The 22162-nt window shown below is 46.0% G+C and overlaps 1 protein-coding gene across 1 annotated transcript in view; it reads left to right on the top strand.

Moving 5' to 3' along the window:
• SLC9A5 (solute carrier family 9 member A5) overlaps positions 1 to 20069 on the top strand; it is a 139121-nt gene extending 119052 nt beyond the window's left edge. The window contains exons 14-16 of the mRNA XM_082270038.1: positions 14892 to 14961; positions 17835 to 17957; positions 19342 to 20069. Of these exons, the coding sequence (XP_082126164.1) occupies positions 14892 to 14961; positions 17835 to 17957; positions 19342 to 19811 (663 nt within the window). The 3' untranslated portion in view covers positions 19812 to 20069. The remainder of the gene's footprint in view (positions 1 to 14891; positions 14962 to 17834; positions 17958 to 19341) is intronic.
• Positions 20070 to 22162: the final 2093 nt, after the last annotated feature.

Genomic DNA, 22162 nt, shown 5'->3' on the forward strand with positions numbered 1-22162 from the left:
TACTCATTCACTGCCTTTCATGCTCAAAGTGGGGAGACATTTGTTGGCATTTGCTACCACCTTGCCCAAAAGCATCCTTGACGCATGGTAGACAGCCATAGTGTACTAGAGTTACAAGCTCAAATTTCAAACTCTACCTCTGTATTCTCTAAAAGGGGCAGCACCAGCAGGTGGGTTGGGGGTGGAACCAATGAATGGTGCTCTAAAGGTAGGTAGGGGGTGGAACCAATGAACGGTGCTCGGCGGTAGGTAGATGGTGGAACCAATGAATGGTGCTTGGAGGTGGGTAGGGGTGGAACCAATTAACGGTGCTTGGAGGTGGATAGGGGGTGGAACCAATGAATGGTGCTTGGAGGTGGGTAGTGTGTGGAACAAATGAACTGTGCTCAGAGGTTAGTACAGGGTGGAACCAATGAACGGTGCTCTGAGGTGGGTAGTTGGTGGAACCAACGAACGGTGCTCTGAGGTGGGTAGTTGGTGGAACCAATGAACGGCGCTTGGAGGTGGATATGGGGTGGAACCAATGAATGGTGCTTGGAGGTAAGTACAGGGTGGAACCAATGAATGGTGCTTGGAGGTAAGTACAGGGTGGAACCAATGAACAGTGCTCGGAGGTGGGTAGGGGGTGGAACCAATGAACGGTGCTCGGAGGTGGGTAGGGGGTGTAACCAAGGAAGGATGCTTGGAGGGGAGTAGTGGGTGGAACCAATGAATGGTGCTCAGAGGTGGGTAGTGGGTGGAACCAATGAACGGTGCTCGGAGGTGGGTAGGGGGTGTAACCAAGGAAGGATGCTTGGAGGGGAGTAGTGGGTGGAACCAATGAATGATGCTCAGAGGTGGGTAGTGGGTGGAACCAATGAATGGTGCTCAGAGGTGGGTAGTGGGTGGAACCAATGAATGGTGCTCAGAGGTGGGTAGTGGGTGGAACCAATGAACGGTGCTCGAAGGTGGGACCAATGAACAGTACTCAGAGGTGGGTTGGGGGTGGAACCAATAAACGGTGCTCAGGGGTGGGACCAATGATCTGTGCTCAGGGGTGGGTAGGGGTGGAACCAATGAACGGTGCTCAGGGGTCGGGCCAATGATCGGTGCTCAGAGGTGGGTAGGGGGTGGAACCAATGAACGGTGCTCAGGGGTGGGACCAATGATCGGTGCTCAGGGGTGGGTAGGGGGTGGAACCAATGAACGGTGCTCAGGGGTGGGTAGGGGGTGCTACCAATGAACGGTGCTTAGAGGTGGGTAGGGGGTGGAACCAGTGAACCGAGCTTGGAGGTGGGTGGGGGTTGAGACAAGAGTTGACTCATAAGGGGGGAGTTCCTGCACCTATTTTTTAAGTATCACTACTATTACTTTATACTGGCTTTGCAGCAATTTAGAAATTGGATGAAAAGTTTAGCGCTGGAAAACACTTTTATGAAAGATAAAAAGTGTAATTTTTATACAACTATATAGATCAGACCAAAATGAAGGACAAATGAGGAGGAAAGAGGGACAGAGGGATTTTGTTCCAAATCAGGGACAGTCCCTTGAAATCAGGGACAGTTGGGAGCTATGCCATATTGCATGACGTGAACAGGCACCATAGAGAATAATGTGATTTCCATTGTCATGCATTGCAGTGCTACAGTAGATGCAAAAGCATGAATGAGGCCTTAGGGTAAGTGGAGAATGTTAGAGCCCCTGCCAGGTTTTATTGCTGTCTGTGTCCCCCATCGTGTTGATTCTTTACTTGCACAACAAAAAAATAAGAAAACAAGGCAACAAAAAAACAGAGGTTTGCACTCTCTCCTACTCTCTACAACTATTAAAAGTGTTTTAATTGCTGTCTGTGTCCCCATTGAAGGGATTCTCCTCACTTCTGGTCCTGTTGACCCCGCACAGGAAGTGATGGTAAGTCTCCTAATGATGAGCAATAAAAACCTGACCAAAGCCAGTCGACATTCAAAAAGAGAAGTCAGGACTGTGTAATACAAATAAAGGTTTGGACAGTCCTGTTGGTGGGCTTAGTATGGAATTAAGTTTTCATCTCGTCTTACTTATCACATGTAAAGCGTGAACTTTTGTCAGCTGAATGACACGCTGGTCACAATCCACCACCCCTCCCCCCGGAGGCAGAGACAGATCCAGATTGGAGTTTATTTTCTGTACAATTCCCAACCAGTGGCTCTTGGCTGAACCTTCTCTGCTCCTTGTACCCAGACCGATGCATGTCCCCGGGACTCTCGCACACTCACATGGCCTCTGTTTCCAATATAGACAGAGACTTCAGAAAACATATGAAAACAATTGTTAACGTGTCCAATAAAAGTGCAAATCTAGCCAATTTTTTTTCTGTTCTGGATAGAGTAGGAAAGGATTAGAGCCCCTTCGGGGTTTTTGCTGCTATTTGGTAATCCTTAGGAAAAATTTCTCCTTATTTGTAGTCACGGTGACACCAGTCTAAGCAGTTGGGGAATGAGGGAAAGTCTAAAATGGGGACACCGACTGAAAAAATAATGCAGAGTGGGGGAAAGCTAGAACCCCTGGAAGCTTTTTATGGCTGTATGCATCCCTGGTGGAGCTATTCCCGCACTCCCATCTTGAGTGCATTCAGTAGAAGTTCAGAAATATGAAAAACTGTATCAGCTGCATTTATTAGTTGTTAACAAAGTAACTGCATACCAAAATGTCTCCACCTGGTAGCCGTCCTTCTTTGACGCATTTCACCACTCCTGGCATGTTCACAAGGATAGGACTTCTCCTATCCTTGTGAGCAAGTCAGGAGTGGTGAAACGCGTCATTGACGGTTGGTTCCCAGATGGAGACATTGTTGTATGCTGTAGTGCTGTTTCCGCCTGGGAACCAATCTTCAATGACGCGTTTCTCCACTTCTGGCTTGCTCACAAGGATAGTGGAAGTTGTATCCTTGTGAATATGCCAGCAGTGGTGAAACGCATCAAGCAGGGAGGGTTCCTGGGTGGAGACATTGTTGTATTGCCTCCACCTGGGAACCAACCTTCTCTAACCACTTAAGCCCCGGAGGATTTGGCTGCTAAACGACCAGGGGGTATTTTGCGATTCGGCACTGCATGAATTTAACGGACAATTGCGCGGTCGTGCGACGCTGTACCTAAACGAATTTGACGTCCTTTTTTTCCCACAAACAGAGCTTTCTTTTGGTGGTATTTGATCACCTGTGCGATTTTTATTTTTTGCGCTATAAACAAAAAAAGAGCGTAAATTTTGCAAAAATAACAATATTTTTCACATTTTTTTATATGAAATTCCCCCCAAAAAAAATGTAAAAATCAAAATTTTTTAACATTTTCGGCCAATTTGTTTTATCCTACCTATGTTTGGTAAAAAAAAATCGCAAAAAGCGTATTTTTATTGGTTTGCGCAAAAGTTATCGCATTTACTAACAAAGGGAATGATTTTTGTCATTTTTGTTGGTTTTTTTTTAACGCGTAATGGCGGCGATCTGCGGTTTTTTTTGCGGTACTGCGACATTGTGGCGGACAGATCGGACCCTTGACTGACATTTTTGACACTTTTGGGGTTACCAGTGACATTTCTACAATAATCAGTGCTATAAATATGCACTGTTACTGTAGAAATACACTGGTAGTGAAGGGGTTAACTTTATTTGGGAGGGAGGGGCTGTGTGTGTCCCTAGGGGCGTGCTTTCTACTGTGATTGGCTGTGGCTTGAGGTGTAAGGACACTGATCAACGGATCTACATAGTAGATCCGTCTGATCAGTGTTTTTACACCGAGGAGAATGACAGGTGGCTTGTTTACACAAGCCGTCTGACTTTCTCCCTCTCCCCCGACGATCGCTGAGTGACCGGCGGACATCGGGTCCGCCAGTCACACGCGCGGGGGGGTCCGTGACCGCGCGGGAGCGGGAGCGCGCCTCCGCGGACGCGCACTCGCTCCCCAGACCCTCCCAGGCTAGTGACGTTAATTAACGTCACTCTGCCTGGCTGGGGCTGACCGCCGCAGTAAATTTACTTGCGGCGGTCGGCAAGCGGCTAATACCTTTCACCACTCCTGACTTGCTCACAAGGATGGGGGGGAGTCCTATCTTTGTGAGCATGCCAGCAGCAGTGAAATTCGACAAGGAGGAGATGTCTCCACCTGGGAACCGTCTTCTCCTTGATGCGTTTCACCACTCCTGGCATGCTCACGAGGATAGGACTTGCCCCATCCTTGTCAGCAAGTCAGGAGTAGTGAAAGGCGTCAAGGAGGAGATGGTTCCCAGGTGAAGACATTGTTGTATGCAGCTGTGTTGTCTCCATTTGGGAACCGACTTTCTCTGATGTGATTCACAACTCCTGGCTAGGACCTCCCCTATCCTTGTGAACAAGGCAGGAGTGGTGAAACGCATTAATGAAGACACAACTGCACAACTGCATACAACAATATCTCCACCTGGGAACCATCTCCTCCTTGTCGCGTTTCACCACTCCTGACTTGCTCACAAGGATGGGGAAAGTCCACCTGTCAATCCTTGCTAACAAGGATGGGGAAAGTCCTATCCTTGTGAACAAGTCAGGAGTGGTGAAGGAGATGAAAGAAAAGAAACACGGAGCGCCTCTAAGTGCAGTCTGCTTTAATCAACGATTACACATACAATGTAACAACTCCCATGAGGTACAGGTGTTATAGGCTCAAACAATGGTGGCGGCAGATGGTAGTAAGTCCAGTGTCCGAAGGTGGAATACGGGTGGAAACCAAGGGATACAGCGGGGAGACAGACTGAGCCGGCTGTTGTCATCCGGGATCCAGTACTTCCGCTTGTCGGGCTGGAACGCAGAGCAGAGCCGCGTGACGTCACCAAAGTTAATAGGAAGAACACGACGCGTTTCAGAGCATGGGAGCTTGGCGCATGCTCTGAAATGCGTTGTGTTCTTCCTATTGACTTTGGTGACGTCACGCGGCTCTGCGCTGCGTTCCAGCCGACACGCGGAAGTACTGGATCCCGGATGACAACAGCCGGCTCAGTCTGTCTCCCCGCTGTATCCCTTGGTTTCCACCCGTATTCCACCTTCGGACACTGGACTTACTACCATCTGCCGCCACCATTGTTTGAGCCTATAACACCTGTACCTCATGGGAGTTGTTACATTGTATGTGTAATCGTTGATTAAAGCAGACTGCACTTAGAGGCGCTCCGTGTTTCTTTTCTCTCATCCCTTTCACAGAGCCCAGACTTTTCCTGTGTTGCGGAGCTTGCCCTCTGCTGCGGACTGCCTCTTCTTCCTCGATGGACTTCCATATTCTCACAGTATGTTTTATACATAGTTGCACCACTATCATCTAGAGCTATGCCAATTTACCATATGCTGGTTACACTGATCTCCAGTAACCATTCTGAGAGCCAGCCTACCCAGGAGTGGTGAAGGAGGAGAGATGGTTCCCAGGTGGAGATGTTGTATGCATTTGTGTTGTCTGCATCTGGGAACCAACCTTTGTTGATGCATTTCACCACTCCTGGCTTACTCACAAGGATAGGGAGGTCCTAGCCAGGAGTGGTGAATCGCATCAGAGAAAGTTAGTTCCCAAATGGAGACAACATAGCTGCATACAACAATGTGTTCACCTGGGATCCATTTCCTCGACGCATTTCACCGCTCCTGACATGCTCACAAAGATAGGACTTCCCCCATCCATGTGAGGAAGTCAGGAGTGGTGAAAGGTATCAGAGAAGGTTGGTTCCCAGGTGGAGACAATACGACTGCATACAATAATATCTTCACCCAGGAACCATCCTTGCTTAATGCGTTTCACCACTGCTGGCATATTTACAAGGATACAACTTCCACTATCCTTGTGAGCAAGCCAGGAGTAAGTAGTGAAACGCGTCATTGAAGATTGGTTCCCAAGCATAGACAGCACAACAGCATACAACAATGTCTCCACTTGGAAACCAACCTTCCTTGACACGTTTCACCACTCCTGGCATGCTTACAAAGACACCAACGATGGGACACAACAACACCAATGAAGGGGTACAATTACTCCCAATGACACCAACAATAGGACACAATGACACCAATGATTGGGCGCAATTCCTCCCAATGACTCCAATAATGGGGCACAATTCCTCCCAATGATGCGACACAATTTCTTCCAATGACCAATGATGGGGCTCAATTCCACCCACTGACACCAATGAAGGGGTACATTTCCTCCTAATGACACCAACATTGGGAATTTGGGACACAATTCTTCCCAATGACAACAACGATAGGACACAATGACACCAATGATGGGACACAATGACACCAAGGAAGTGGTACAATGACACCAAGGAAGGGGTACAATTCCTTCCAATGACACCAACAATGGGACACCATGACACCAATGATGGGGCACAATTTCTCCCAATAACACCAACAATGGGACACAATGACACCAATGAAGAGGTACAATTCCTCCCAATGAAACCAACTATGGTGCATGATTCTTCCCAATGAAACCAACGATGGGACACAATGACACCAATGATGGGGTGCAATTTCTCCCAATAGCACCAACAATGGGACACAATGACACCAATGAAGGGGTACAATTCCTCCCAATGAAACCAACTGTGGGGCATGATTCTTCCCAATGAAATCAACGATGGGACACAGTGACACCAACAATGTGGTACAGTTCCTCCCAATGACACCAGCAATGCTGCAAAATTCCCCCCACTGACACCAATGAAGGGGTACAAATCCTCCCAATGACACCAACAATGGGGCACAATTCCTCTCAATTACACCAAAGATGGCACACAATGACATCAATGATAGGGCACAATTTTTCCCAATGACACCAATAATGGGACACAATGACACCAATGAAGAGGTACAATTCCTCCCAATGACACCAACTATGGGACACAATGACATAATGATAGGGCAAAATTCCTCTCAATGACGGGGCATGATTATGATTCTTCTCATTGACATCAATGATGAGGCACAATTCCTCTCACCGACAACAAAGATGGGCATTGTTTACTACCACTGATGCCGGGACTTTTTCTACTTCCAATGGCCACAGTCCGGCCCCCTTAAAGTCTGAAGGACACTAGACTGGCCCCTTGTTTAGAAAGTTTAGAGACCCCTGCTCTGGAGCAACTGCACTTGCGCTAGTAAGTCCACCCCATGGTGTTTTGGTACCCTAAATATCCAGGTAGGGTTTAAATCTCTTTCAACCTCCTGAAGCGGCGGGACGTAGAAAGATTAGCCGCGCCATTTACTGGAATAGTTGATTGATTCCTCTAAATTGGGATCCTGCTCATTCTTCCGATGATTGCTAAGTAGGTTTATCTTTCTCTGGATGAGGGGCGATGATTAGAGACTGTCATCTCTGCTCTGCTGAACAGACTACAAAGCCACCTCTTGATCTTTTGGTGCAAAATGGAGCGTGACTGGCGAGTCTTGAGGATAAATGGCCTTCGGAGATACGATTGAGGCTCGGCTATACGGACTGTTGGAAATGGCCTTTCGAGGACGGATCTGGGAAAACACTGCGATGATGGAAATCAAAAGAAAAAAATATTTCTCTCTCATTGCAACCACTTATAGCAGTATGCCTTTGTGGTGTGTACCATAGCGAGGACCTGTTGGCCGTTTTAAAGCCTTGTCAGGTAAGAGTGTCTTTACATGCCCAGTCAAGAACATCGAGCTCTTTAGTAATAAAAATATACACTCACCGGACACTTTTTTTAGCTACACCTTGCTAGTACCAGGTTGGACCCGCTTTTGGCTTCAGAACTGCCATCATTCTTCATGGCATAGATTCAACAAGGTGTTGGGAACATTCATCCATAGTGACATGATAGCATCACGCAGTTGTGGCAGATTTGTTGGTTGCACATCCATGATGCCAATCTCCCGTTCCACCACATTTCAGGGGTGCTCTATTGGATGAGATGTGGTGAGTGTGGAGGCCATTGAAGTACAGTGACCGGATCTGGTGAGTGTGGAGGCCATTGGAGGACGGTGACCTCATTGTCATGGTGAAGAAACCAGTGGTGAGATGATTGGAGCTTTGTGACATGGTGCATTATCCTGCTGGAAGGAGCCATCAGAAGATAGGGACACTGTAGTCATAAAAGGATGGACATGCTCAGTAACAATACTCGGGTAGGCCGTGGCATTTAAACCATGATTAATTGGTACTAAGGGACCCAAAGTGTGTAAAAAAAAAAAAAATCCCCCACACAATTACACCACCCCCACCAGCCTGAACCATTGATACATAGCACAATAGACTTATGCTTTCATGTTGTTTACACCAAATTCTGACCCTACCATCTGAATGTCACAGCATGCAATGTCAAGCGGCAGCTTCCAAAGCCAACAGAATATTAGCATGCATAAAGAAAGGGATGTATTCCAGAGATAAGACTATAATCCTTCCACTTTATAAAACTCTGGTCCGACCGCATCTGGAGTATTCTGTCCAGTTCTGGTCGTCAGTCCTCAGGAGGGATGTGTTGGAGCTGGAGAGAGTCCAGAGAAGGGCAACTAAACTGATTAGGGGGTTGGAGGACCTTAACTATGAAGAGCGTCTGCAATTGCTCGATTTATTTTCCCTGGAGAAGAGACGTCTGAGAGGGGACATGATAGCAATTTATAAATATCTTAATGGGGATCTCAGCTTAGAAAAAAAGCTGTTCATTCGAAGGAATTGCATGAGGACTCGAGGACATACAATGCGATTAGAGGAGAAGCGTTTTAACCTCAGGCAACGAGGAGGGTTCTTTACTGTAAGGGCTACAAGACTGTGGAATTCTCTACCACAAGAGGTGGTTTCTGCGGGAAGTATGGTGACTTTCAAAAGACTCTTAGACTTACATCTCAAGGATCAGGAGATTAAGGGCTATGTTAGATGATTACAGTCACACACACCTACATAGGTTGAACTGGATGGACTATTGTCTTTATTCAACCTCACCTACTATGTAACTATGTAACAGCTGAAATTGAGACTCATCAGACCAGGAAACGTTTTTGCAATCTTCTATTGTCCAATTTTGGTGAGCCTGTGCGACTTGTAGCCTCAGTGTCCTGTTCTTAGCTGACAGGAGTGGCCCCCGGTGTGGTCTTCTGCTGCTGTAGCCCATCTGCTTCAAGGTTCGATGTGTTATACGTTCAGAGATGGTATTCTGCATGAGTTCCAAGCTCTACACATCTGTTGTGTCCATTATGAGGGGTTCCCACCATCATTGTGTTGAGTTCCCAGCTCTACACATATGTTGTGTCCATTATGAGGGGTTTTCACCATCCTTTTACTAAAATTCCCAGCTCTTGTGGCCATTATGAGGGGTTTTTCCACCATCCCTGTGCTTAGTTCCCAGCTCTACACATCTGTTTTGTACATTATGAGGGGTTCCCATCATCCCTGTGCTGAGTTCCTTGCTCTGCACACCTGCTGTGACCATTATGAGGGGTTCCCACCATCCCTGATGATGGCTTTTCTATTTATTTCATATATTGTAGAATGTGAAAATAGAAGGAGCTCGGACACACAAAAGTGGGCGGGAACACCCAAAACTGCCAGGTAGACAGAGGCAGTAATTATGATTGGGAGATCTCACTTGTTAGAACATCCAAGACATAAGAAAGCAGGGCTGCCTCAACTCCCCAAGCACAAATGATCTCTTTTGGGTGGACTGATCCTCTTTGGTTGGCGATCCTGGTTGGCGATCCTATAACTGGTTACTACACAGCTTCCCATGTGTTGCCTACAATACATATTTTGCAATGTTGGCTTTGTGTCCCTTTATACTCCATTCTTTTGTTATGGATTTCCTTTGTCTCTTTATTGGTGAAGTTTCCCACCTGTGATTGTCTCACGTGACAGTTTAATGTATCAACACATCCTGCCAACCATAGGGGTCAGAGGTCACGTCCATTGTTCAGGAGCCCCTGAGGTCAAGGCTTTGTGCCTGTGTTCCGTGAGAATTACCTACCCGTGAGAAAAACCTACCCCTCGTCACTTCCGGTACTCGGCACTGTATGTAATGCAGCGGGTACATTAAAACAGCTGTGCTGAAATAGGAGTGATCTCCGCTCCTGTCCCGGTCACTTCCCTGCTCTCGGATAGTAAATATAAAAGCGGCGGCGGGTGTATGAAAACATACATCACGGAGCCGAAAGCCGCTTTTATATTTACTTGCCGAGAGCAGGGAAGTGACCGGGACAGGAGCGGGGATGACTCGTATTTCTGCACAGCTGTTTTATGTAAGCGCCGCGTCGGTAGGTTTATTTCACGGTACACCATGATCTCTTCATACTAGTGCGCATGCGCACTAGTCAGCTTCTCAGTTCTTCCATTAGGTATCCGGGGCTCTGAGCATGCGCACTGCTGCGCTGTTCAGCTGTTTCTGGCCGGAAGTGACGAGGGGTAGGTAATTCTCACGTTACACCTGCTCTGGAAAATAATAGCCTGGTCACCTGATCAACTGTCTGCCTCCTCCCGCTTTTGTGTATCTAAATCTAAAAGCAAAAATGTAATACATTGTAGCCTACCAGTCTGCATTAGTTTTCTTCTTTAACCACTTCCATACCGGGCACTTTCACCCCCTTCCTGCCCAGGCCAATTTTCAGCTTTTAGCGCTGTTGCATTTTGAATGACAATTGAGCGGTCATGCAGCACTGTACCCAAACAAAATTGATGTATTTTTTTCCCCACAAATAGACCTTTCTTTTAGTGGTATTTGATCATCGCAAGGTTTTTTCTTTTTTGCTAAACAAATAAAAAAAGACCGAAAAGTTAAAAAAAAAAAAAAATTTTTTTGTTTATGTTATACAATGTTGTAAATAGATACGTTTTTTTCCTGCACTGTCGAGCACTGATGAGGCCACACTGGCAGGCACTGATGGGGTGGCACTGATGATGAGACACTAATATGCAGCACTGATGGGCACTGATAGGTGGCACTGATATGCAGCACTAGTGTGCACTGATAGGTAGCACTGATATGCAGCATTGATGGGCACTGATAGGTGGCACTGATGAGCATTAATAGGATGGCACTGATGGGCACTGATAGGCGGCACTGATGGGCAATGATGGGCACTGGTGAGAGGCACTGATAGATGGCAATGATGGGCAGCACTGATGAGGAGGGCACTAACAGACTCCCTGAGCACTGATTGGCATCCCTGGTGGCCATGGGTGGGCATCCCTGGTGGCCAGGGGTGAGCAATGCCTGGTGGCTCTAGTGGCACCCCCCAAGAGTCTGCACTGGTAATCAATGCTCTGATTACCAGCACAGCCCCCCCACCCCTGTCAGGCGCGAACTGAGGAAAGCCGATCAACAGCACTTCCTATTTATTATGTGACCAGCTGTGACTGGATACAGCTGATCACATGGTAAAGAGCATACATCATAGGCTCTTTACCGGGATCGGAGATGCGGTGTGTCAGAGTACCACACCGAACCACCGATCGCCGCGCCCCCCGGCATCCTGCTGGATATCATATGACGCCGGGATGGGACAACCACTTTGCGGCCGTCATTTTACTATATGATGGTCGGGAAGTGGTTAAAGCTGTAATAAACCCAAAAGCAAACATTTATGATATTGCAGCTTACTAATTCTTAGACATGATGGCTGCATTCGTTTTCTTTTTAAGGCTTTCTTTCTTCTATTTCTATCTGGTGATCTTGCCAGTAAGTCTGTTATTTTTCAAAAGAACAAGCTCTCTTCCAGATGTATCAGTTTACAGAGATGAGACAAACCATTTAACTCTGGCAGGGGTACTTAAAGCTCCACAAATCACCATTGACTATGGAAAATTTTGCATTTAATTTGAAAATCAAGATCCCAGAGTCTGGAGGAGGAGTGGAGAGGCACAGAATCCAAGTTGCATGAGGTCCAGTGTGAAGTTTCCACAGACAGTGATGATTTGGGGAGCCATGTCATCTGCTGGTGTTGGTCCACTGTGTTTTATCAAGTCCAAAGTCAGCACAGCCCTCTAGCAGGGAATTCTAGAGCACTTCATGCTTCCTTCTGCTGACCAGCTTTATGGAGATGCTGATTTCATTTTCCAGCAGGACTTGGCACCGCCCACACTGCCAAAACTACCAATACCTGGTCACTTGATCGTGGTATCACTGTGCTTGATTGGCCAGCAAACTCGCCTGACCTAAACCCCATAGAGAATCTGTGGGGTATTGTCAGGAGGAAGATGAGAGACACCAAACCCAACAATGCAGACAAGCTGAAGGCCGCTATCAAAGCAAACTGGGCTTCCATTATACCTCAGCAGTGCCACAGGCTGATCGCCTCCATGCCACGCCGCATTGATGCAGTAATTCATGCAAAAGGACCCCCGACCAACTATTGAGTGCATCCTATACTGTACATGGACAGACTTTTCACTAAGCCAACATTTCTGTATTAAAAATCATTTTTTTTTATTGGTCTTATGTAATATTCTAATTTTCTGATACTGAATTTTGGGGTGTCACTAGCTGTAAGCCATAATCATCAAAAATAAAAGAAAGAAATGCTGGAAATCTCTCACTTTGTGTGTAACGCATTTAAATAAAATACATGAGTTTCACTTTTTAAATTGAATTACTGAAATAAATTAACTTTTTGATGATATTCTAATTTTATGAGATGCACCTGTAATAGCTGAAGTTTTGAAGTTTGGCTTCTATTTGTTAGTGTATCTAAATCTTCTAGTACATCTAACACCCCCCTCCCCCCAAACTGACAATGCTGCTGTCCAAAGATGCCCCCTGTGCTCCTTCATCCAGAGTAGGAGCGCTCTAATACAGGAGGTGTGTTAGCGCTTCCTTTTGGTGGTATTTGATCACCTGTGCGATTTTTATTTTTTGCGCTATAAACAAAAAAGAGCGACAATTCTGAAAAAAAAAAAAACAATATTTTTTACTTTCTGCTATATATATATATATATATATATATATATATATTTCTACTATATAACATTCCCAATAAAAAAAAATAAAAATCCCAATATATTGATTGGTTTGCACAACAGTTATCGCGTCTACAAACTATGGGATAGATTTATTTCATTTTTATTTATTTTTATTTTTTTACTAGTAATGGCGGCGATCTGCGATTTTTAGCAGGACTGTGACATTGCGGCGGACAGATCGGACCCCTAACTGACAATTTTGACACTTTTGGGGGGACCAGTGACATTATTACAGTAATCAGTGCTAAAAATATAAACTGTTACTGTACTAGTGACACTGGCAGGGAAGGGGTTAACTGCAGGGTGATCAAAGGGTTAAATGTGTGCCAAGGGTTGCTTTCTAACTGTGTGGGGGATGGGCTCACTGGATGAACACAGAGACCTGTGTTCCTAAATAGGAGGATCCCTGTGTTCATTACTGACAGAATAGCAGTCTGCCACGTTTACACCGGCAGACCACTGTTCTGTCTCAATGGGGAGCGATCGCAGGTGCCCGGCAGACATCGCGGCCACCGGACCCCAGGTTGGCTTCCCCTCTAGCCAATCGGCGCGTGCGCGCACTCCCACTATCTGCTACACGAAGCGACGTTACGTACAGGTACGTCGTCTTGCATAACAGAGCCGACTGCCACTGTAAAACTATGGCGGCTGGGCGGCAAGTGGTTAATGATACCTTAATTATATATTTAACAGACCATATGGCGATAGGAGGACATGGAGGAGGAGGGAGAGAGGAGGAGTGTCATTGATCACTGTGTATACGCCCACGTGTGTGACTCTATAATCACATAGGCTACACAAATAAGAAAAAGGGACAAATAAACAGCTTAGAAGGGAACTGAAACTGGAGCATGCTCAGTAGATGTCAACAGCTGCTTTACACAATCTCAGGCTGCAGTGGTGACATAGACAAGGAGGGAGGGACAGTGAACAGCAGGATCAACCAGGATTTTTTCAGTCTACATCACATTGGCTACACAAATATGAAAAATGACAAATAAACAGCTTAGAAGGGAACTGAAACTGGAGCATGCTCGGTAGATGTCAATAGCTGCTCTACATAATATCAGGCTGCAGTGGGGACATAGACAAGGAGGGAGGGACAGCGAACAGCAGGATCAACCAGGATTTTTTCATTCTACATGTGTGACTCTATAATCACATGGGCTGCACAGATAAGAAAAGGGAGCAAATGAACAGCTTAGAGGGGAACTGAAACTGGAGCATGTTCAGTACATGTCAACAGCTGCTCTACACAATCTCAGGCTGCAGTGGGGACATAGACAAGGAGGGAGGGACAGCGAACAGCAGGATGAACCGGGATTTTTTCAGTCTGCATGTGTGACTCTATAATCACATGGGCTGCACAGATAAGAAAAAGGAGCAAATGAACAGCTTAGAAGGGAACTGAAACTGGAGCATGTTCAGTACATGTAAACAGCTGCTCTACACAATCTCAGGCTGCAGTGGGGACATAGACAAGGAGGGAGGGACAGTGAACAGCAGGATCAACCATAATTTTTTCAGTCTACATGTGTGAATCTATAATCACATGGGCTGCACAGATAAGAAAAAGGAGCAAATGAGTAGCTTAGAAGGGAACTGAAACTGGAGCATGCTCAGTAGATGTCAATAGCTGCTCTACACAATCTCAGGCTGCAGTGGGGACATAGACAAGGAGGGAGGGACAGCGAACAGCAGGATCAACAAGGATTTTTGCGGTCTACATAAAACAAATGCTGTAGTGGGTGAGTATGAACACAATGTAATAAAGCGTGTATTGACAGTTTTTGATGATTGGGGTTCAATGACACTTTAATGATACATTTAGCAGATTACATAGCAGCCAACAAGAGAAGGTCGTTGCTTGGGTTTAATACCTGCCATGTGATTGGTTCATGCTATCATATTATAATATATGTTTTTTGTTTTACTTTTCCCACATAGAGAAGAGTTAGCGAAGACTTCGAGCCACAGAAAGGAAGGCAAAGTAGAGCCGTGAGCTGGCAGAACACAGGTGAGATCTTGAACCTTGTTAGTGATGTACGGCCAGTGCCGGGACAAGGTCATCCAGCGCCCAGGACAAGGATGCCAAACTGCGCTCCCCCCTTCCCTTAGGGTTAAGGTCAAAGCCCCCCCCATCCCTGCAATAAGCCATTGCACCCAGGGCAACTGTCCCTCCTGCCCACCCCTCCTGCCCACCCCCTTTCCTGGCCCTGTGTACGGCTTAAAGGAAAAGCTGAACTAAAGGTTTTAGTAATGGGGTAGATAATGGTTAGAACCCCTAACAGTTTTTTTTTTGCTGTCTGTGTCCTATTTTTGTGAGATTTTCCCTACACCCAGCCCCCCTTCTCCGTCACTAGGAGAGAACATGAGAGGAGCCTGTAACGAAACCGCAACCCACACTGTACTTGTGGACTTCCGTCAGTATATGGCTTCCTCCCAGTCGTGAACATAGATATCAGATTTTCCAGCCAGCCCCATACAAAGCTAGCCAACAACTTAGCTTGTACTGGAATCTTCCTTTAATGAACAGTCACACAGAATTTTTATACAGCATGGACCTCCCCCTCCTGATCAGATTACCAAACACAGGTCAGGGGTTGCCTGATTACATTATCATATGCAGATGAAATTGTATACAGAAATATAATTAACCTGAACTAATTATCTAGCCATCTGGACAGAAACAATGTGAGGTCATTAACATTCAACAATGGAACAGACAGACTTAACATAATCCACATCACACCTCAATAGACAGACAATAGGGAGAGCCTGCCAGTGACAGTCTGTCTGTCTCCTACATTGAATTGAATCAATTTTGTGTGTGTGTGTGCACCCATTCTAATTTCCCTGAGATACTTATTACTATATCGAAAATAAAGTAAGAAATAAGTGTTTTGCCTTAAAATCGACCCTAAATAACATTGCTAACTGCATATTGTACTTGTTTGTAGCTTAAATACTGAAATTTGCACTTAAAACTGTAATTTTGTAACTTTTGGTAATGTCAGTAAAAACTTGGCTGTGCCAGTAAATTTTGGGTGTCTTGTCAGTAGATTTTAATCTGATAGGTTGGCAACACTGCTAGGCGCTCCAGTGCCTGGATCCTCATAGCTGTTTATCTGCAGTGTGAGATGGAAGGCACTGCTGCCTCTGGCTGCTGGTCTCTGAAGATTTGGTAGTCAAGCTGGTGAAGTTCTTTATTGTTCTCCTTACTGGAGGCTCAGACATGAGGAGACAAAGCCCTGCCTCTACCAAGATGGCCGCCTCCACACAGCGCAGAACAAGGCATGGTTAGTCAGTAATGGGGATGATCAGCGGCAGGGATATCACAGGTAATACTTGTGACTAGTCCTTTGTCCACTGAAAAATATAAATCCACTTGTGGCAATAGTGAAAAACATATGAAACTGTGTTAATTAATAATCTAGTACTTGCAGCTGCCGCTCCAAAAATAGTGGTTTAACCACTTAAGCCCCGCAAGATTTTACCCCCTTCCTGACCAGGGCCTATTTTGCGATTCGGCACTGCATGACTTTAACGGACAATTGCGCAGTCGTGCGATGCTGTACCTAAACGAATTTGGCGTCCTTTTTTTCCCCACAACCCCCCCGCGCGTGTGACCAGTGGACCCGATCGTCCGCCGGTCACTCGTGATCGTCGGTGGAGAGGGAGAAAGGCAGGTAGCTAATGTAAACAAGCCGCCTGTCATTCTCCCCGGTGTATGAATGATGATCATATGGTTCTACTATGTAGAACCGTTGATCACTGTTCATACATCTCAAGCCACAGCCAATCACAGTTAGAATCACACCCCTAGGGACACACTTAACCCCTCCTTCTCCAATAAAGTTAACTTCTTCCCTGCCAGTGTAATTTTTACAGTAACAGTGCATATGTATAGCACTGATTACTGTAGTAATGTCACTGGTACCCCCAAAAGTCTCAAAAATGTCAGTCAAGGGTCCGATCTGTCCGCCGCAATGTCGCAGTCCCGCAAAAAAAATCGCAGATCGCCGCCATTACTCGTTATAAAAAAAAACTATAAAAATTACAAAAATCTTTCCCTTAGTAAATGCAATAACTTTTGCGCAAACCAATCAAAATACGCTTATTGCGATTTTTTTTACCAAACATATGTAGCAGAAAACAAATTGGCCTAAAATGTTAAAAAATTTTGATTTTTACATTTTTTTGGGGGAATTTCATATAAAAAATGTGAAAAATATTGTTATTTATGCAAAATTGTCGCTCTTTTTTTGTTTATAGCGCATGATCAAAAAATTGCACAGGTGATCAAATACCACCAAAAGAAAGCTCTGTTTGTGGGGAAAAAAAGGACGCCAAATTCTTTTTGGTACAGCATCGCACGACCGCGCAATTGTCCGTTAAATTCACGCAGTGCCGAATCGCAAAATAGGGCCTGGTCAGGAAGGGGGTAAAATCTTCCGGGGCTTAAGTGGTTAATTATCACTACGTTGATTTCACTTGTTTTTGTTTTTAGTCCAATTTGTGTTTGTTTCATACGGTGTAGAACATTTTTCCTTTGTCATCTGCCTGGCAATTTTTGGGGGCACAGCTTCCAAAAACCAACTTGAAATGTTTTGCAGCATGGAGCACATGAATGGTCCAAGAAAAAACGATAATGATGGTCGCCTTTTGTGCCCTCTGTGAATGCAACTTACCTGGCTGTGATGATTATTGTTTGACAATAATGAGTCCCAGGCTCAGAACAAGTATACAGCAGGTGACTCAGAAAGCCAGGCAAGGAGCATTTTCAGAAGGAGGTCAGCAGTGCAGCTTCTGTATTTCCCTTAGGTCGGGTGTTTTTTGATCATAAAATTAATACTGTAAGACCAACGCTGTCCTATCTCTCCTGATCAGCATCCATCGTGATAACAGCGGACTCTGAGGACGAGTTTTCCAACATTGAGGTAGAAGAAGATGAGGGTATCACTTTTGTGGCTCGAGCAACAGATGAGATCCTTCAGGGGGTTACAGTGACAGGTAAGAGGCAAAAGGAGTGTGTGGGGCACTATTCCTCCCACTAATGCCACTGGTTGGGCAGCATTCCTCCCACTGACACCAAAAATGGGGCACTATTCCCCCCACTAACTCCAATGATGGGGCACTATTCCCCCCACTAACACCAATGATGGGGCACTATTCCCCCCACTAACACCAATGATGGGGCACTATTCCCCCCACTAACACCAATGATGGGGCACTATTCCTCCCACTGACACCAATGATGGGGCAGGGCACTATTCCTCCCACTGACACCAATGATGGGGCACTATTCCTCCCACTAATGCCACTGGTTGGGCACTATTCCCCCCACTAACACCAATGATGGGGCACTATTTCCCCCACTAACACCAATGATGGGACACTATTCCCCCCACTAACACTAATGATTGGGTACTATTCCTTCCTTTAATACCAATGATGGGGCACTATTCCTTCCACTAATACCAATGATGGGGTACTATTCCTTCCTTTAATACCAATGATGGGGCACTATTCCTTCCACTAATACTAATGATGGGACACTATTCCTCCAACTCACACCAATGACAGGGCACTATTCCTTTCACTAATACCAATGATGGGGCACTATTCCTTCCAATAATACCAATGACAGGGCCCAGCCCCCATAAAGTTTGAAGGGCGGTAAACTGGCCCTGTGTTAAGAAAGTTTGGTGACCCCTGAAGTATATGGGAAAAAGAGCACTGTGTTGACACCACTCCAAAAGATTGAGTTTGGGTGTTCCCAATGAAGGGTATTGTTAATGCTACAGCATACAAAGACCTTTTCAAGAATTCTGTACTTCCAACCTCATGGGAACAGGGAAGGCACTTTTTTGTTTCAGCATGACTGTGCCCCGGTGTACAAAGCCAGTTTCATACAGACACGATTTGGTGAATTTGACGATGGGGGACTTGAGTGGCCTACACAGAGCCCTGACATCAGCCCTAGTTTGGTGAAGGCCATTTTCTGTTCCAGCATGACCATGCTCCTGTGTACAAAGCCAGTTCCATAAAGACAATGGTTGGGTGAATTGGATTATGAAGAACTCGAGTGGCCAACACAGAGCCCTGACATCAGCCCTAGTTTAGTGAAGGCCCCTTTTTGTTACAGCATGACTGTGCTCCTGTGTACAAAACCAGCTCCATAAAGACATGGTTTGATGGGTTTCGTGTGATGGAATTTTAATTGCCTGCAAATGTGGGGTCATCATCATATTAATGCCCATTGTTTATGAATGGGATATCCAAGAAACTCATGTAGGTGGTATGGGCATATAGTGTACCTCATCTCATAACTAGACCCGGAACCCCCCAATGTATTGCCTATGATTGATGTCTGACAAAGGTTTATTGTCCACAGGAATGCTGGGAGTCTGTCAGAGTCCTCATCTGGTGCCACCATCACCAACCATGGCTGAGAAGGTGCTGCCTTGGAAAGGAGACCCAGATCAGAACACAGTGTGCATCTCTTCAGAGACTACAAAGATCGTCCCTGTGGATCTCAAGAGGTCCTGGAAGCAGAGCATCTCCTCTTTAGAGAGTATTGGGTCTCCTCCAGCTCCTGACCTACAGGTAGACGCAGCCAGGTGTTTGAGACAAGATCTCCGCAGTCCTCCTGGCCTTCAGACTCTCCCGGAGACCTGTAGCTGTTTTCCTTTTACTAATTCTCCGTCACACAGTTGCAGAAGCCATCGAGACCCAACAGATATCGAGCAGCAAGAACTACAACCCTTAATGCCTAGGGGAGAGGGTTCTGGACATAGTTCTCAGCCCAGCAGACACAGTCATAGCAAAAGACTGTTGCAGTTGCATCGGCCCTCTAAAATCTGATACAGTGTGGGTGGCCTGAGCCTGGCCAAGAAGAATTTGACATATCAGTGCAATGGAAAACTTTGGTCTTGCAGGTTAAGGTCCAAAGTTATCTCGGCATTTACATAAGCAATGGTATGAGGCTTTGGAGTAGCAGTGTTAAACCTTAGCTGTAGAAACATCTGCTGGGAGTATCTGAATATTCAGTCCTAAAGCAAACCGGTTTCCATGTAGGGCAAAGGAACATGGTAATTTTTGTAAACCCTTCTCCAGCTGCACATACGCACCTTTCCTCCGCTACCCACCGCCGCAATCAGCTACTGAGTTAAGAAAATACCCGTACTTCCGAGTATGGAGGAGTATGCATGGCATACTATCCACTGGCCTAGTATGGCATAGTATGGGCCATGGCATAGTATGGCATAGTATGCATTGGCCCTGCAATGTCACATGGGGGTGGGGGGCTTCACTAGAGTCACTCTAGTCTTCTGTGCTGCACATACAAAGCACAGGTTCACTTTATAAGCTAAAAAGTGTGAAAGATTTATATTACAGGGACCGAACATATGTTGCATGTTCACCTCTCGAATAGTGTGCTTGAGAGTTCACATGAGGTTTGACAGTTGTTGCCATGTCAACTGCCAGACCTCACATACTACCTCCCAGCTTCTGAGTGTGCATAACAGTGTCAACAAACAGTGCCCTGTTGTTGTTTAACTAGAGGGCTCTGTATTTGTCACACTATTGTGACAATATAGGAGCTGGAGGACATTGTATGAGGCCAGTCAGTAGACAGGGAATGAGCTTTTAGACTCTATGTGGCCTCAAATACCTAAAGTGGTTGTAAACCTCAGACATGAAATACAAACAAAGCATATCCCTCTATATACATATCTGTATGTACTTGTCTCAATCCAGAGCACAAGGTGTAATTTTTACATATTTATCTATATGCATGAGTCACAAGTGAGTGACAAGTTTTCCTGACACCAAGAGAAAAAAGGTGATAGAGGAGGGAGCTCCATCACACAGCCTGTGATTGACATCCTCAGCTTTGTTGCTGTGTGCTATGTGGAGGGGAGGGGCTTGTCCCTTCCATCCAATCAGCTCTCAAAGCTCTCCTCACCAGAGGCGTAACTAAAACCTTTAGGGCCCGGTTTAGCGCTTTTCTTCAAGCCTGGGGCTCTTCCCACTGATCCTGGGGCCCTTTACTCTCGTTGTGGGGCCCTTTATTACAGTCCCGTAGCGGGACCCTTGCACAAGTTTTGCAGGGGGCCCCCTTCCTGCCATCTTGGGGTCTCCCCACGGTGGTGGAATGCCAGGGCCCAGTTGCAAGTGGGACCTTTGCGATCCTGGAAGTTCCCCCACTGGTGTCAGTAGTTTTTATTTTTTTGGTATTTTAATTGTATTATTTTTTATCATTTTATTTAATTTTTTTACAATGTTACTGACTATGACTCTGTCAATTCAGAAAAGGAAGGAGCTGGTAAATTACATATTTACTGACCCCTTCCTGGTTCTCTGTTGTGACACATCCCCTGCAGCAGCTGGCGGGAGAAGGGAGGGAGGAAGCTGGCAGCACAGTGGGGGGGGGGGGGGGAGGAATCAGGGGAGCATACAGGGGTCCAGAGACAGCAGAAAAACAAGTGAACTGGATAGGAGGAGTGGCGGGGGCAGCATACAGAGGAACCAATCTCCTCCATTTTCCTCCTGCAACTACAGGAGGAAAAAGGCAGACAGTAATTTCTCTACTTGCTGCCCCCGCCGCCCCTCCTATCAAGGTGTACAGGGGAGCAGCACAGGCCCCCTGGAGCATGGGGCCGGTTGCAATTGCGACCCCTGCAACCCCTGTAGTTACACCCCTGCTCCTCACTGAGCTCTGCAGAGTGTAGCTTCAGCTTCCTGCTTTCTGAAAGCTCAGACAAGCTTTATAAATTCTGGACTTTGAACAGATGTAGAGAAGATAAGACAACAGATAAACAGGTACAACTTATGCAGGAGGATTTGTTTAATCTCTGTGTATCATCTGAGGCCAGTCACTTCACTGGGTATATGGAAGGGTTTACAACCACTTTGAGAATGGACAAACACTGCTAGGCAAAGGCAAATGTGTGCTTGATAGTGAGGCCTTCAAGATATACATTCTTACCCATGCCCTCCTCTCCTCTTTCCCCAGAGTCACTGCACAGGAAAATTCCTGTGCAAATTTCGACTTTCACAAAGTCTAAATTTTCCTGTGTCTGTGCCCCACCCCCTTCCCCCATGTGACAACCCTCAGCCCTGGAGTGCAGGTGAAACTTCACATATTCCCCACTGAAGCACTGGGTTTTTGATGACCAACAGTAGCAGATCAGAATGGTGTGGAAAGGTAG

Source organism: Pelophylax lessonae (assembly GCF_965119305.1).
Source record: "Pelophylax lessonae genome assembly, chromosome: 10".
NCBI classification, from domain to species: Eukaryota; Metazoa; Chordata; class Amphibia; order Anura; family Ranidae; genus Pelophylax; species Pelophylax lessonae.